Source organism: Lithohypha guttulata, assembly GCF_036872675.1.
Source record: "Lithohypha guttulata strain CCFEE 5908 chromosome Unknown scaffold_6, whole genome shotgun sequence".
NCBI lineage: Eukaryota > Fungi > Ascomycota > Eurotiomycetes > Chaetothyriales > Trichomeriaceae > Lithohypha > Lithohypha guttulata.
In genome coordinates this window covers 488,840-503,019 of record NW_027042755.1, presented here as the reverse complement: position 1 = coordinate 503,019, position 14,180 = coordinate 488,840, and the positions used below count along the sequence as shown (strand labels likewise).

The following is a 14,180-nucleotide window of genomic DNA, read 5'->3' as shown; positions in this document are numbered from 1 at the left end:
CGACGCCCTGTTTCCCATGTTGGACATCTTGTAGAGATTGCCATGCACTAATGGACATATCTCTTTCCACGTTTGAAATGGCTGCTAAGAGAGCATGTGGTGTAGCAGGATCTCTCCACATGCGACTCTTGCCGTATCTATACACAATTCGAAATGTGAAGCCATTTTCATGTCCTTTTCTTGCATCTCCAGGTAGACTGCAGTGTTTCGTCCCCTCAAGAGCCGTCACTGACGCAGTGCAAATGCGTCCTTCGCAAATCGATGTCGTGCCTCGTCTGCCACACCACTGAGCGTATACGACCAGTCTAGAAAACAAGCGCAGCACCCTTAGTCTTCTTGTCGCCACCCAACTCAAAGTGCTTGCATCGCTTCAGCGACAACTGCGACTTGGTCTTGCAGCTCACGCACTCCAGTCTTAACACGACCTTCTTGGTAGTCTTTGCCTTCTTGTGGAAGACTGGTTTGGTCTGACCACCGTAACCGGACTGTTTGCGGTCGTATCGGCGCTTTCCTTGAGCGAAGAGGGAGGCCTAGTATGGATGGGTCAGTATGGGTGTTCGTTGTTGGTGGTGGGGGTGAGTATATCGTTGATGGTGGGGATAGAGGTGGTGTGTTAGATGTTAAACACTTCATACCTTTCCGGCCTTGTACTGTGTGACTTTGTGCTGTGTGTGTTTCTTGCAGGCCTTGCCCTTGCAGTAGGTCTTTCGTGTCTTTGGAACGTTAACCTAGAGAGGAGCCATGTCAGTCGTTGCTCTTTCTGTCAAAGTGCTCTCCTCCGAAACTTCGTCTTTTCAAGCCGGAACTCTTTGGTTTCCTCTGAGCGGAAGTTGTCGCATTTCTGCTAGCTCTTGTTCCAGCCCATTTCCTTGCACTTAGTCACATTCTCGACTCGGGTGTCCTCAAGTGATGATCATGTTTGTTCAGTCACTGTTTCTCCTCCATGTCCCGTCACCTTCTCTTTCGATGCTTCTGTGAGGTTGCCTGCAAGGGAAAAGGACTTCTTACCATTTTGCCGGTTGTGTCTGGTCACTCTCTGTGATTATGCGTTCAATACAGAGGTTTAGTGAATGTCTTGCCTTTCGATCATGAGTCTTGGCTGCGCAGTTTGTGCTCGGAGATCACGCCTTGCCCGAAACAGCTAAAACGCCAAGAATAATACCGTCGGCAAAGCTGCCTCTGTCTCAAAGAGATGTCGCTCCAGCTGCCTGAGATTGTCCAGCCGGGTGGTAAGCAATCTGCAAAAAGTTATGTCGCTGGGCGCATCAAGTACATCGTTGCATTTGTTTTCTGTTTGTGTAACACGAGGATGTGACCGTGCTTGCTAATGCCGACGGCGAGGGTTATTTCAGGTGAACTTCGCTACTTGGCGACATAGATAGAACGAAGTACCTTTTTTCAAGTTCAGCATTCATCCCTCTTATCGAATTGCTCTTACCAAATTGAAATCTCTCTGATCATAACTTCATCCATCAGGACCAGTATTCGTTCAACCCACAACATACGACCGGTCCTGTTAAACCTATCGTTCTTACACACTAAGTTGCAATTTATTCCTGATACAAGTCGCGGTTGGCACAGACAAGGACTACACAGCACTCATGGCCAATATCGGCTACGAAGACTTTTCCGGCGCATCAACGCCAGCTGTTTCTGGATCCTCTAACCCCTACGACGTGTTGATAGGGGCATGTCACAATGATCCAGTATGGAAGACCGCCTAGTCTCTGCTTTTGACCTAGCATTACCACGCCTCAGAACTGACCCTACTGCCTCACAGGCCACGATCCAAGCACGTTACCACACCCACCGTACAGCTCGCAATGCTCAACAGAAGGAGAAAATACTATCCTCTGACTTTGATGGCTGGAAACTCGATCCAATTTTGACCAAGCTCGAGGGCCCAGAAGGTCTCCGTGATCCTAACTTTACAGACCCGAGAAACTGCCTCGTCTTCTGGGCTCGACCGCCACAGAAAGTACGCTCACTGATACAGCTCGTCCAGCAGAAACTAAAACACGTTGTTCCGGACCTCTGGCTAATGCCCTTACTAAAACTGCACATGACAGCCCTGGAAGCCACGCATTCACTTACCCCTCCTGAAGTTGAGGCATTAGCTGAACGGCTACAAAATGACGACCGCCACGAAGCCATCGCAGATCTTCCTGCCCAACCTGGAAAAGGAGCAAGGTTAATCAAGCCAATGCTCAGCTTTGACGCCGCAGCACTAGCACTCTCATTCGTTCCAGCTGCCAACGAGGCTCTTCCCGTGCCCTACCGCCCTCGAGACGACAATTACACCTACCAGCATCTCCGCCACGACCTCTGGGCTCTCATCACAGACGCAGGCGTAAGAGTCGGAAGCCGTTACGTCGTCCCAAGCGCTCACCTGACCATCGCCCGCTTCAACTCTCCCAATCCATTTGCCACGGAGAACGAAGACCCGCTCGACGCTCACTCCGGTATCGACCTCGAAAAGAGACAGAGACTAATCCGTGAAATCGAAACGATCAACCACTGGCTCGAAGAGGAGTATTGGCCACAACTACAGCCGCTCAAGCGCACAACAACCGATGCAGTAACCGACACAACACCAGGTACAGACACAGACGCACAAACACAAAAACAGCAAAACGAAGACTTGGTCGAGACGATCAAACCAGGCGGTGAATGGATAGTAGGAGAGGAGCAAGGCCTCGATTTCAGAAAAGGTGCGCTTTGGTATGGTGGGGGCGACACTGTGTATTTGGGTAAAGGTATTAGTCGGCATGATGAAGTTGAGAGTAAACCAAGGATGAAGCTGAGCGATGTTATGGGAAAGTATCAAGGTGCGGCATAGATGATGAGGGACTGGTGTTGTTATAACATGCTCAATATACGGTATATCGGTAGGAGAGAAAGAAGCATGCACACGGCTGTAGCTACGATAAACTAATTAGAGAGTAGTAAATAAGCAAGGCGAAACAGGTCTTCTTCAGGAGCTTATCTAGAACACAACAATGAGTGTCCCTACGGTCATGATTTAACGAGTATTACACGTTGACTTCTAAATATAGCCGTCCGTATCTGAAGAATTCTTTCTGTACACCGCAAACTGATGATTTTCCCCCCGGGCCGGGTCCCATTTCCCATTTTTACATACTCCTTGAACTTATCCTCGCTTGAGAAAGAGCTGAATTTGGGGTATCTTTTAATAATATCAAATTGATTATGTGTTTTATGCTGTGCTGTGCTGTGCTGTGCTGTGATTGTGATTGTGATTGTGATTCTGGAGTATTGCTAAATTAATGGGTTTGTTCGCTTGGCTGGTACGCTATCGAGACGCGTGATGTGGTATGATGGTAGTTGTAAGCATTTTGGGTGACTTGGTGACCTCGAGAAGTTTACTGAGAGGTGGTTGGGACATTTTGTCTTTTGCGCGGATAGCCAGGGGATTAGTCCCCTAGTCTTTATGCGCTGGTCAATCCTGCTCAAATGATTTCACTATGTTCAGCATATTTATCCAGTCGCTAGTGGCATATCAGAGTCTTCACTCGTCTAGACAGCAGCACGGTAGAGAATTCATGGTCTCCTATGACCAGCCACTCAGATGCGTGGTACCGCCTGCATAAGGATTCGCAGCAATCTGACCTGCATTGAGTCGTCCTGTAATTGGATCACGACCAGTCATCTCCCGCAGAAACTCGAGCTGTTGCTTGACAGTACGAACCTTTTCAACCACAACTTCGAGCTTCTTCATTGTGCTCTGTTTGCCCATTTCATCCAGCTCTGGTACAAGATCATACAATTCAGCGTATGCCTTGGCTGTAGCATCCCGCCGTCTTTGTTCAGAGTTGGTATGATTTGCTTTTTTCTGCTCGGCTGTAAGAGGAGTACGTGATGCGGCAGTCACGGACGAGGATTGCCTCCTAGGCTTGGATGGCTTGGCAGGGCTGGCAGCTGAAGCCGACTTCTTTCGTGATTTCGTTGGTTTGGATGGAAGTGCAGGCTTGTGTAATGGTCGTGCTTTGGACGATGGCCAAGGTGCTGGTGGTGACGCCGATTGTTTCTGCTCCTGCTCGTCTTCGTCCTCGTCGTATTCTGCGTCTTCCTCCTGTACTTCATCTTCATGCACAGTGGGTGTCTTGGAGAGAGGAGTTGGTGGTTGTTCGTGCTTTACAAATGATTGTCGTGATTTGCGACGAGAATGCGAAGCTGGTGGTGAGGCTTTCGTCGCATACCCAGTCGAAGCAGGAACACTCATTGAGGTCATTCTTAGCGCATCAGAGTTGAAGACGTTGTTCAGCTTCCGTTTCTTTGTCGCAACGGGACTTGAAGGCTCTGTGTTGGCGTTGCTGCCAGGATTACTTGCTGCTCGCGAGTTTGGATTTGTATTGGAAGCCGAGTTGACTCGATACACCGCCGAATCAATGAAGGACATCTCGGGCTCTGTAGCACCGTCAGGAGCGACAAAAGGTCCTTGACTGATAAAGCTTGGGTCAGAACCGAAATGCATACCCGCTCTTGTTGCCTGGGGTGCATGGTGTGGAAATTGCTGTTGCCAATCAGCCGTGAAACCTGGCATGGTTTGATGTGTGTGCGGATAAATATGCTGACCATTCGTGTAGGGCGAAGTGGGTGTATGCATAGTGGACATAGGAAGCATCTGTTGGTTGAACGTGAAGTTTCTCATAGCCTGGGCATGCCAGTCCATAGCCTGTGGCGACCTCACGTATGATTCGTGCCCGACATACTGCTGAGGCATTTGTAGCTGCTGCAAATGAGCCATGTTCTCTTGAAAATGTCCAGGCATAGGCTGGCGAGCACGCGCTTGACCGTCGCCGTCGAAAGCAGAGAAGAACTCCTGCATCTGATCGTTCTCTTGTTCGCTCAGCAGCGGTTGTCCGGGTGGTATGAACCCAGAAGGCAAGCCTATGCCCTGGACGCCGTTGGGGTCATCTGCGCCGATTAGCCTGTGCTGGGAATAAGAAATCGCGCTACCGTTCGTACAGCCAAAAGGCAAATGTCCATGCGAGCCCATATTAGTAGCCAACATTTGCCTCTTTTCCTGATCAGCACCGACACTTTCGAGTCCGAGAGCACGGCCTCGTGGGCCCCTCCTCACTTGAATCCGCAACGATGCTGAGATAACCAACGACTTAGGATGTGGATGTTGCGAAACTATCAGTCACACAAGGTTCGTACAATATTAGAGAGATTGGTGACAGTAATAGTATGTATCAGAGAAGGCTATGGGCGTGGTGTAGGCGTCGATGTGTTTGGGTTGAGCAGGTCGAGTATTTCAAAAATCACTGGGTTGAATCAAAGCCAGATCCGTTGGGGTGCGCTCGATTTCTTGCTGTCTGCTTGGAGGGACAAGACCAGAGTCCTTTAAGGTCTCGTCACGACCGCTTTGAATCTGCGACAACGTTGTCAGAGCCGGGATTCGATTTACAAGCTTCAAAACTACGGCATGATCATATGTCAGTGGCAGCCAGTGTGTCGCATCTTGCATGTCGAAAGAACATGTGAAAATCGAGAAAGAGTGGGTGAATCAAGCATCTGAAAGCGCCAGGCATCAGCGAGCGAATTGGCATTGGTGGGCTTCTGCATCCATGGCCCAGGCACTAAACCTTGGCTGCGGGCTACGAAAAGAGCAAAGTTCACTGTAGGCTCTTGAGTCTACTTCAGCAATAGGTACTTATAACTTGCACGAAAGGAGAAAATATGTCTCATTGTGATGCTGATGGTGTGCTTCGACGAGCAAGCCAGAATGTCCAAAATAGTTCGCTTTGAGCATCTGCTTTCTCGAGCAAAATTGCATCAGTCCTGAGATCTAGTCCTACCAGTAAACAGCAACTGCTACCTTATGCTCCAGCCTTAATTCTCAACATTCGAAACATGAGCCCCCGTCCACATACATCCGTGCCACCGTATTGATTCAGTGATTGAGGTTGCTAGTCAAAATTCTTGTGTGGTCATAGATTCCTTATCCTCGCCTTGCTTTTCCTGCCATAAATATCTGGAAACACTTGGCTAATTCCTTCGAGAGCTAGGCCCGAAATCTGCCTCGACCTTTTGCGGGTTACGTTGTTTCTCAACTTTGAACTCCGCCATCAGCGCCAAATGATCTGATGGGAAATGTTGGTTGGGGAATCCGGGTACACGCTTGAGGTATTCTGGATCGACCGCTCCTAACGCACCTATTGGTCTCAAAGAGTTGCTGGAATAGAAGATGTGGTCTAGTTCATCAACAAAGTCAGGAGTGTAGTTGGTGATGAACGGCTGTTCCATAAGCGAGTTCGTCGACTTCAAGGTAAAGATATGGCTCATACCATCTGTCGAGAATGAGCCATACGAGCGACCTTTGAAGTCGTTATGGTTAGCATCCAGTATACGTTTCGTGAACAGATCATATACAGGCGACCCAGGACCCGAATTGAAATCACCACAGACAACGGTCGGTATCTGGGAGCCACTGGAATATTCTAGCGAAGGTGCAGGTTCTCGTTGATCATCGTCGTCGTCTTGCCAGGAAGGCTTCTTGTTGTTCGCAGGAGGATATTTTGCATACTTTTCCGCCAGCTTGTTAAGCTCCTCCATCAGGACAGCCACTTGAATGAGTTTGACGTCCTTGAAAGCCGGATCCCAGTAAACGTGTGAATTGGCTACGATCAACCTTGATCCAGTAAATCTGTTCTCCAGGAAGACCACAGTGGCAATGTCGTCTCTCTGCCATACTCTGTTCAGCATGTCCGCTGATGCCTTTGCACCTGGTCTATCCACGGCTCGTCTGCCCAGAACCAAATGTTGCGTGTCGAGTAATACGTAGTTCTTGTCTTTCCAGAATGTGCCGCAACCATCAACGAACTTTGCATTCTCTCCGATGGTTTCGGCCCTGCTCTTCTGCGCGTAGTAGGCTTTGTAGCCTAGGTTGCTCAGTTCTTTGCGGAAGAACTCATCGTACGAGTTACGGTCCAGCTCTTGCAGGCATACCACATCCGCATCCAACCCGGCGAGTTCATCCAAGACCAGTTGTCTCCTTGTGTGCCAATTCAGCGACCTTTCAGCAACATAGCCATACTTTTGCTTCGACGCGTATCGTTCACAAAGGATGTTGTAGGTTACAGTCTTGAAGGTGTCGGCATCTGTGTCAATCACTTCGTCGAGTTGGTGCCATTCTCGCTCACTCGGTGGTTCGACATCTAGGAATTAGTTAGCAAGAAATATCGACAAGCGCAAGGGAAGGAACATACAATCGTCGGGCATGGTCTCCAGTAGATAATTAATTAGCGCCTTTGTACCCCCATTGAGTAGGGCTTGTTTGGCATCCTCAGTGAGGATGATATCCATAACTGCTATTGTCTCAAGCTTGTAGAGATAGCCTAGGGAGTAAGGTAGCCCAGCCAGGTGATTGTTTCCACATAACAGAAGCGTCTTGAGATTGGTGAGCATGCCAATCTCGTCGGGCAAGGATACAAGATTGTTGAAAGATACGTCGAGGTACTCAAGTGTTTTCAGCTGGCCTAGTGCCGCAGGAAGTTCTCTCAGCGCATTGTGAGGAATATCGAGTCTGGTCAAGAAGGAATATTGGTATAGGTTGGATGACAGTGCTCTTAACCCTTGTCCACCGAGGTCCAGCTCGGTCCATGCTTGTCGAGTCTGCGATTGAGCTGTCGCCGCACGTACTTTGTCTTCTACCGTAGCGTCATCTGCTGCAGCGCCAAGTGGTCCGCCAAATGTTGAGCTCTTCGACTGTTGGGCATAGGTTCTCGCTCTATGGTGCCCATCACACATTTCCCGGCACTCGTCATACAAACGCTGTTGTTCCTGCCAATGTTCATTGCCATTGTACTCGTCCTCTGGCCCGTCATCTCGATTACCGTTTTGTAGATGATCTTGTCCATAAGTGTGGAGGTTCGGCGTCGCGGACTGATAGGTACCGCCAGAAACGTTATGTTGATGCCCAATATGTCCAATCTGTTGCTGGGCATTGTGATGCTGACTTTGGTGATAGGCCTGCTGCTGTTTCGGAATATGCAAGCCGTTGAACCTCTGATGGTTCTGCCCACCATTCATCATATGCTGTTGCTGGAACCCATTTTGGTTGTAAACTCCAAAGTTGTGAACCATGGCAGCATTCCCAGGCGATCTCGAGGGCGAAGGGGTATCGTGCGCGAAAGGACGACGGCCTGGAGGAGAGGTAGCCCGGTTATGGTTTCGGCTGGTATGGTGTGCAGGATAGAAGGGTCCACCACCTGGCTGATGGAACCTGTAGGGACCATCTGCCATCTAGCGACAGAGGTCAAGAATAGGAATCGGGTCGAATGACAGTGTTCTAAGACCACGTCTTTGTCCTTGGCGGAGGACCGGTGGATAGTGACTCGGGAAGGTTTGGGATTCTTTCTTTACGTCTCTTCCACATAGAGGGAGGTAGAAAAGAGAGCTATGTCAGACTTGTTGACGCGGCTATGTGCAGCTCGTGCCGACGCCGAAGTTCTGGAGGAATAGTTGTGGCTGAGAACAAGTATCGGGTCGTGTTGACGATCGATCGGTTGGAGTGGATTTGATAGTATACGATTGGTGACTTCCCGGCTACGTCCTGTCAACCGAAGTCTCGATTGTGTCGACAAACAAAGAACTAAACGACGGATACCACAGTCAGTCTCGAAATATCAATGAAACATAACAAGTAGATCGATTATTGATGGTGTTGTTTGATCTGGGCTGCGCAAGAATCGAGACACGGTTCACGTAATTGACACTAGCTGCTCCAGCAAAACAAGCCGCTAGAGCTCATGCATGGACACCAAGACTCGGCAATCTGAGAGCTATCTGTGTTCGACCTACGACGACGACGACTATCATTACACTCGACAAGAACATCAATACCAACCAGAAACTGACGTGCTCCTTGTGGCACTAACGAGTTGTACGGATCTCGAATTTTGGTCGCACTACAGCTGCCCAAGCTGTTCATTGTCGGAGGCTAGGACGGAAGCCAAATGGCAGTTACCATGGCCTAATTCACATTCTGTTTGTTCGAGGAAACACTTTCATGGTAAGGTTACCAGTCAGTTTCTCTTGCGACTCTGGTAGTTGTCGTGCCATCAATAATGCTTTTCGTATTTTGGGTATCTAATCTACGAAGCTCAAGTCGCTGATGAAGCTATCTTGGCTCGCCATCCGTTGAAGGATGACTGAAATGCAACACCTGGCAGCTGTGCCAGGGATTTGCCTGCTTGCTCGTTGGTGCCTTCCACGTCTAATATATCATTACATCGTTGAGTCATACCTGTCCATTGACCAGAACCATTTGGGTCCTGAACTCTCTTCCAAACATTTCGCGTTGAGCAAATGCATGTTTATACCCCAAGAACGCCTGATTAAATAGATCTCACTTAGAACGACGTCTAGTATCGGTAGATATCGCTCTTGAATGGACCTTCGATCTCCAGTCCCATATACTCGGCCTGGGTTGGTGTGAACTTGGTCAGCTTGACGTTAACATGCTCAAGATGAAGCAGAGCAACCTGTTCATCGAGAATCTTAGGCAGTACATAAACACCGACATCACGCTTGCCGACCTTGCCGAATTCTGGGTACTTCGCGCCAAACTTCTCGTCCGCAGCCTTGTACAACATGATCTGAGCCAGGACTTGGTTAGAGAAGGAGCAAGACATGACGAAAGACGAGTGACCAGTAGCACATCCCAGGTTGACCAAGCGACCTTCGGCAAGCAGGATGATATTCCGTCCACTGGCCATCGAATAACGGTCGACTTGTGGCTTGATGTTCTGCACCTTGACGGCGTTCTTCTTCAACCACGCGACATCGATCTCAATGTCGAAGTGGCCAATGTTGCAGACGATGGCATCGTTTCGCATCTGCTCAAAGTGCTTGCCAACGATGATGTCTCGGCAACCAGTAGTAGTAACGAATATTTGAGCAATGGGAGCAGCATCTTCCATGGTGACAACCTCGTAGCCCTGCATGGCAGCCTGCAAAGCATTGATGGGATCGACCTCGGTGACTAACACTCTCGAACCCATGCCGTGAAGAGCTTGGGCGCAACCCTTGCCAACATCACCGAAACCAGCAACGACGGAAATCTTGCCAGCAATCATAACATCGGTTGCTCGCTTGATACCGTCAATGAGAGACTCTCGGCAGCCGTAGAAGTTATCGAATTTACTCTTGGTAACTGAGTCGTTTACGTTGATGGCTGGCACAAGTAGACCCTTACCCTTCAACATTCTGTACAGATGGTGGACACCAGTTGTAGTCTCCTCGGACACGCCGTAGCAGTCCTTGAGCATATCTGGGTATTTCTTGTGTACAAGAGCGGTCAGGTCACCACCATCGTCAAGGATGAGGTTGAGTGACTGGCCGGATGGAAATGCTAGCAGTTGTTGTTCCAGACACCACTCGTACTCTTCCTCGGTTTCACCCTTCCAAGCAAAGACTGGTGTGCCTCCTGCAGCAATGGCTGCAGCGGCGTGGTCTTGTGTCGAGAAAATATTGCAGCTTGACCATGTTACCTCAGCACCAAGGGCTTTCAGTGTCTCAATGAGAACAGCGGTCTGGATGGTCATGTGCAGGCAACCTGCGATTCTGGCTCCTGCAAGAGGCTGATCGGATCCGTACTTCGTTCGAATGGCCATCAGACCTGGCATCTCAATTTCTGCGAGCTCGATCTCTCGTCGACCGAAGGCAGCCAACGAGATGTCGGCCACCTTGAACTTTTGTGCTGGAGCGGAACCCATGTTGACGACTTATTTTGTGGATTAGTATACGTGAAATGACCTGGTTTGTTCAAAGGATAGATAGTTTCGAAATGTTCAACTTGTTTTGCAGGAACAACCAGAATCTTTTGACCGCAACTGACTTTTTTGATCGTCGACGCAATGCCCCGCACATCTGCCGATGTGGAGACCGTAATCAGTAAGCGCCAGCTGCGGAAGAAAGTTGCCGGTACAGGGCTCGACACTTCCGGCACTAGCTACCCATCAAAAACGCACTGGCATGCCTGATGGTGCCTGAATAATGAGAAATTCTTGATTAGTACATAAAGAGAAGCGGCAATTTCTTGGAAAGCCCAAAAAATGGGAATAAACATCACCCACTCGAAATCTCATATCTGTGCTACTACAGCAATACATTGTACAACAGGTCTCATTGAACGTTGTTGGCCGTACACACACGTCAGCGTTACTTGCGGTTCACTGTTCGCCTACGAGAAGATGAAGATGGAGCGGCGAAGGGTATTACCTGCATGTTGATGGAGATGAATTTAACATTTTTTGAGCTGATATGCAGGAATGTATCTGGCCAGGTATCGTAGAGCCTACGTAGCTAGTCCAAGCTAGAAGTACCAATATGAAACACGAGATTCGGAGATACCTCCCGGGCAGATCCATGCCTTGTGGCTTCATGCATTGGCCTGCAGCGACACAAAGGGCAATAGAACAAAGACAAACGATATGTGAAGTCAAATCAAAAAGGGCATCCAAAACATAGAACGAAAAAATGCAGCCTTCCGCTGGGGACATCGTAGCCTTTATAGGACTGCGTTACCATAATCTGTTAGGTAGAATCCAAACTCTCGGCGAGCAGAGCAAGTGAGGATCTCAACATCGAACGCGCTTACTCAATGGTCTCACGAAACGAAAACACACTCCAGCACAACCGCATGGTCGAGGTTGAAGGCGATGTAATATAGGATCACTGGCTTGTCAGCACAGATCCTGATCACTCAATATCGCGTGCTATGGCGACATCCCGTAGATCTGATCGAACAACGAAGGGCCACTTTTCGCTAGGTAGACATAGGTATTGACAATAAAATAGACTCGACAATTACCACTACACAGACCCTTTCTTCGTCCTGAGTATCATATCTCCTGATCCTCTAGCAAAATGACCACTCCTAGATCACTACCGGAGCAGCCGCCGATGACAGTTCTTACCAACCTGGACCAGAAGAGTATTCCTCTCGCCTCCATAACGAGCATCGAAGCTATAGATCTCGACCTCAATCCTCCGAGCGTGGTCGAAGAACACGGACATGAAGGAAGCGTTGCTGTCAACATCGAGAAAGCTTCCATCTCCAATCCACGCACCTCGTATCCAGCCCAACCACACGAGCGGCCACCACATTCGCCATCCTCATACTATCCCTGGCTCATAGTCTCACCCTACACCGAACCAAGCCACCAACTCAACCTCACAACACTTGACCTTCAAAACCAGCTCCTCGCCCAAACACTTGCCCTGCTCTCCACGGCAACTCCCAACTACGCAACAACCCCTTACCACAAAGCTCTCAACTGGCCCATCGTCTTTAACAAGCTCAAACATCTCTGCTCAGAGCAGAACCACAACTGGACCAAGACCGAATTCTACGCCGTCGAGTTCAGAAGCAAGCTCAAAGAAGGCATAGACGACGACTTACTGTTCAGACTCGACAAAGAGAGCCACAGAGAGGCCACTGCTAGTGGTGGATCTTTGAAGTACTGGTTCGGGGTGCCCGACCTGGAGAGACGGAATCTAGCGACTTGTGAGTAAAGCTTGTGTTGTGCCTGGCAAGTTTTTGATTAGCTAGGGCTATCCTCGGTTGGAGATATTGCTAACAAAAAGTCCGACCTAGGTCTCTGGCGTAGCAGAGAGGACGCCGTCTAGGGAGGCAGAGGTCCATGGCATAAGCAGGCGAGAGAAGTGACTGCAACTATATATGAGAGCATTAGTGTTCGGGGCTTGAAGCTGAGTGTTGAGGAAGATGTCAAAGACTGGTTTTTCAAGTCGTGGCTTTAGAAGGAATCAGTGGATGTCCTCGTGTGACGGCTTTGTAATGTGACGGGTCGTCGTTGGGCAGTTGTCCCAATGTATACAACGCAGTGTCTATTCCACTTGTACGATATTGATGTTTTGGCAGACATAGACTTAGAGTACACCACAATCAGGTCGAGTTGAGGGAAAAGCGCACCTCTTTGGGAGAGCAGTATTTCGTTCTTTAAGCAAAAGGGAGGGTCGAGTCAGTCAGATCAGTACCTGCTGTACAAGTTAAACTCCAGCCAAGCACGTATCGTAAGCTCAGTACGTTTGTTTCGTGTAATGCTCACAATTCATCTCTTTATGGTTGTTGGAGTTTCTGTGGTGGTAAGCATGTTCGATAGCTTAAACAAGTAAGAAAAGTCGAAGCAGTCTTCCCAACGTCAAAAAACACTAGGTAAGGAAATACCTCTAAACGGGTCGTCCCTTTTAATCGGCTCTTCTAGATATTTACACGATTGTGTTTCGCTTGCGGTTCCGACGCCAAATGTAGAATTGTGCTTATACAGCCTCAGTAAGCATCTTGTTCAACCTGCTCACCTTGCCCGCGACACTGTAGTCGATCGTTCTCTCACCAATCTCGACAACGATACCCCCAATGATTTCTGGGTTGACCTTCGTAGTGACCTTCAGTTTCTTGCCCTGGCTGTATTCGGATTTCTCGACGGCACTTTGTAGACGTTTCAGCAGTTTGTTGTCAAGATCCTGCATTTCTAAATCAGTTTCTTGAAATTTCGTGACTTCGCAATAGGTCCATACCTGAGCAGTGGTGATAGTCAGTTCCATCTCTCCCTTGGCTGCACTCATCAGAGTACCAAACTTCTCACACACACCCTCTAGTATAGACAATCGGTTGTTCTCTGCAAGAGCTTGCAGAAAGTTCTTGACTGTATTGCTCTTGTCTTGTCCGCCGGTGTGCTTCTCGAGTTCAGCAACGATCTGAGATTTGTCGCTGTCAGAGAGAGTTGGGGCCGAAAGAATGCCCTGCAGCTTGCGGTCAGATTTCAAGATCTGGCTCAGTGAAGACATGGCCTTCGAGGTCGGGTCGAGGGCGGATTGTTTGGCAGCTGCAGTATACTACACAAAAATCACGTATTAGCTGCGGAGCTTCTCTAGGAACTCCTCCTCTTTTATTCCTCCCGGACACAAGTAGACCTGCAATGATGGAGTAGGGAACTTCGAGCATACCAAGGCATTTGCGTATGTCCCATCAAGCCCAAATACGGCTACAGGAGGCTTCGTGTCAGTAGCGGCTGGAGCTGCATATGTTCGGATCGCGGTACGAGGAGCTGTTCGTCGCGCAGCAGTCAGAGCTGGCCGGACTATTCTTGTTGCCTGCATCTTGCCGAATAGTTGGACTTGTTCACAGC

At 49.1% G+C, this 14,180-nt stretch overlaps 7 protein-coding genes across 7 annotated transcripts; 2 read left to right on the top strand and 5 right to left on the bottom strand.

Moving 5' to 3' along the window:
- Nucleotides 1-305: 305 nt before the first annotated feature.
- RPL44 (40s ribosomal protein L44e) lies at nucleotides 306-1,011 on the bottom strand (the record flags this gene model as incomplete). Its single annotated transcript, XM_064901929.1, has 3 exons — nucleotides 306-530; nucleotides 636-728; nucleotides 1,009-1,011. 3 exons carry the CDS (start codon nucleotides 1,009-1,011, stop codon nucleotides 306-308), a joined length of 321 nt encoding a protein of 106 aa, XP_064751608.1.
- A 590-nt stretch (nucleotides 1,012-1,601) lies between these two features.
- Nucleotides 1,602-2,839, top strand: LTR64_007610 (uncharacterized protein; the record flags this gene model as incomplete). The annotated part of the gene is made up of 2 exons (XM_064901928.1): nucleotides 1,602-1,706; nucleotides 1,781-2,839. 2 exons carry the CDS (start codon nucleotides 1,602-1,604, stop codon nucleotides 2,837-2,839), a joined length of 1,164 nt encoding a protein of 387 aa, XP_064751607.1.
- Nucleotides 2,840-3,571: 732 nt separating this feature from the next.
- LTR64_007609 (uncharacterized protein) lies at nucleotides 3,572-5,020 on the bottom strand (the record flags this gene model as incomplete). The annotated part of the gene is made up of 1 exon (XM_064901927.1): nucleotides 3,572-5,020. One exon carries the CDS (start codon nucleotides 5,018-5,020, stop codon nucleotides 3,572-3,574), a length of 1,449 nt encoding a protein of 482 aa, XP_064751606.1.
- A 995-nt stretch (nucleotides 5,021-6,015) lies between these two features.
- On the bottom strand, nucleotides 6,016-8,271 carry CCR4 (Glucose-repressible alcohol dehydrogenase transcriptional effector; the record flags this gene model as incomplete). Its single annotated transcript, XM_064901926.1, has 2 exons — nucleotides 6,016-7,184; nucleotides 7,236-8,271. 2 exons carry the CDS (start codon nucleotides 8,269-8,271, stop codon nucleotides 6,016-6,018), a joined length of 2,205 nt encoding a protein of 734 aa, XP_064751605.1.
- Nucleotides 8,272-9,392: 1,121 nt separating this feature from the next.
- Nucleotides 9,393-10,745, bottom strand: SAH1 (S-adenosyl-L-homocysteine hydrolase; the record flags this gene model as incomplete). Its single annotated transcript, XM_064901925.1, has 2 exons — nucleotides 9,393-10,204; nucleotides 10,226-10,745. The coding sequence occupies 2 exons, from the start codon at nucleotides 10,743-10,745 to the stop codon at nucleotides 9,393-9,395; spliced, it is 1,332 nt and encodes a 443-aa protein (XP_064751604.1).
- Nucleotides 10,746-11,898: 1,153 nt separating this feature from the next.
- LTR64_007606 (uncharacterized protein) lies at nucleotides 11,899-12,660 on the top strand (the record flags this gene model as incomplete). Its single annotated transcript, XM_064901924.1, has 2 exons — nucleotides 11,899-12,538; nucleotides 12,629-12,660. 2 exons carry the CDS (start codon nucleotides 11,899-11,901, stop codon nucleotides 12,658-12,660), a joined length of 672 nt encoding a protein of 223 aa, XP_064751603.1.
- A 651-nt stretch (nucleotides 12,661-13,311) lies between these two features.
- Nucleotides 13,312-14,151, bottom strand: ATP5 (ATP synthase F0 subcomplex subunit OSCP atp5; the record flags this gene model as incomplete). The annotated part of the gene is made up of 3 exons (XM_064901923.1): nucleotides 13,312-13,515; nucleotides 13,570-13,887; nucleotides 13,999-14,151. The coding sequence occupies 3 exons, from the start codon at nucleotides 14,149-14,151 to the stop codon at nucleotides 13,312-13,314; spliced, it is 675 nt and encodes a 224-aa protein (XP_064751602.1).
- Nucleotides 14,152-14,180: the final 29 nt, after the last annotated feature.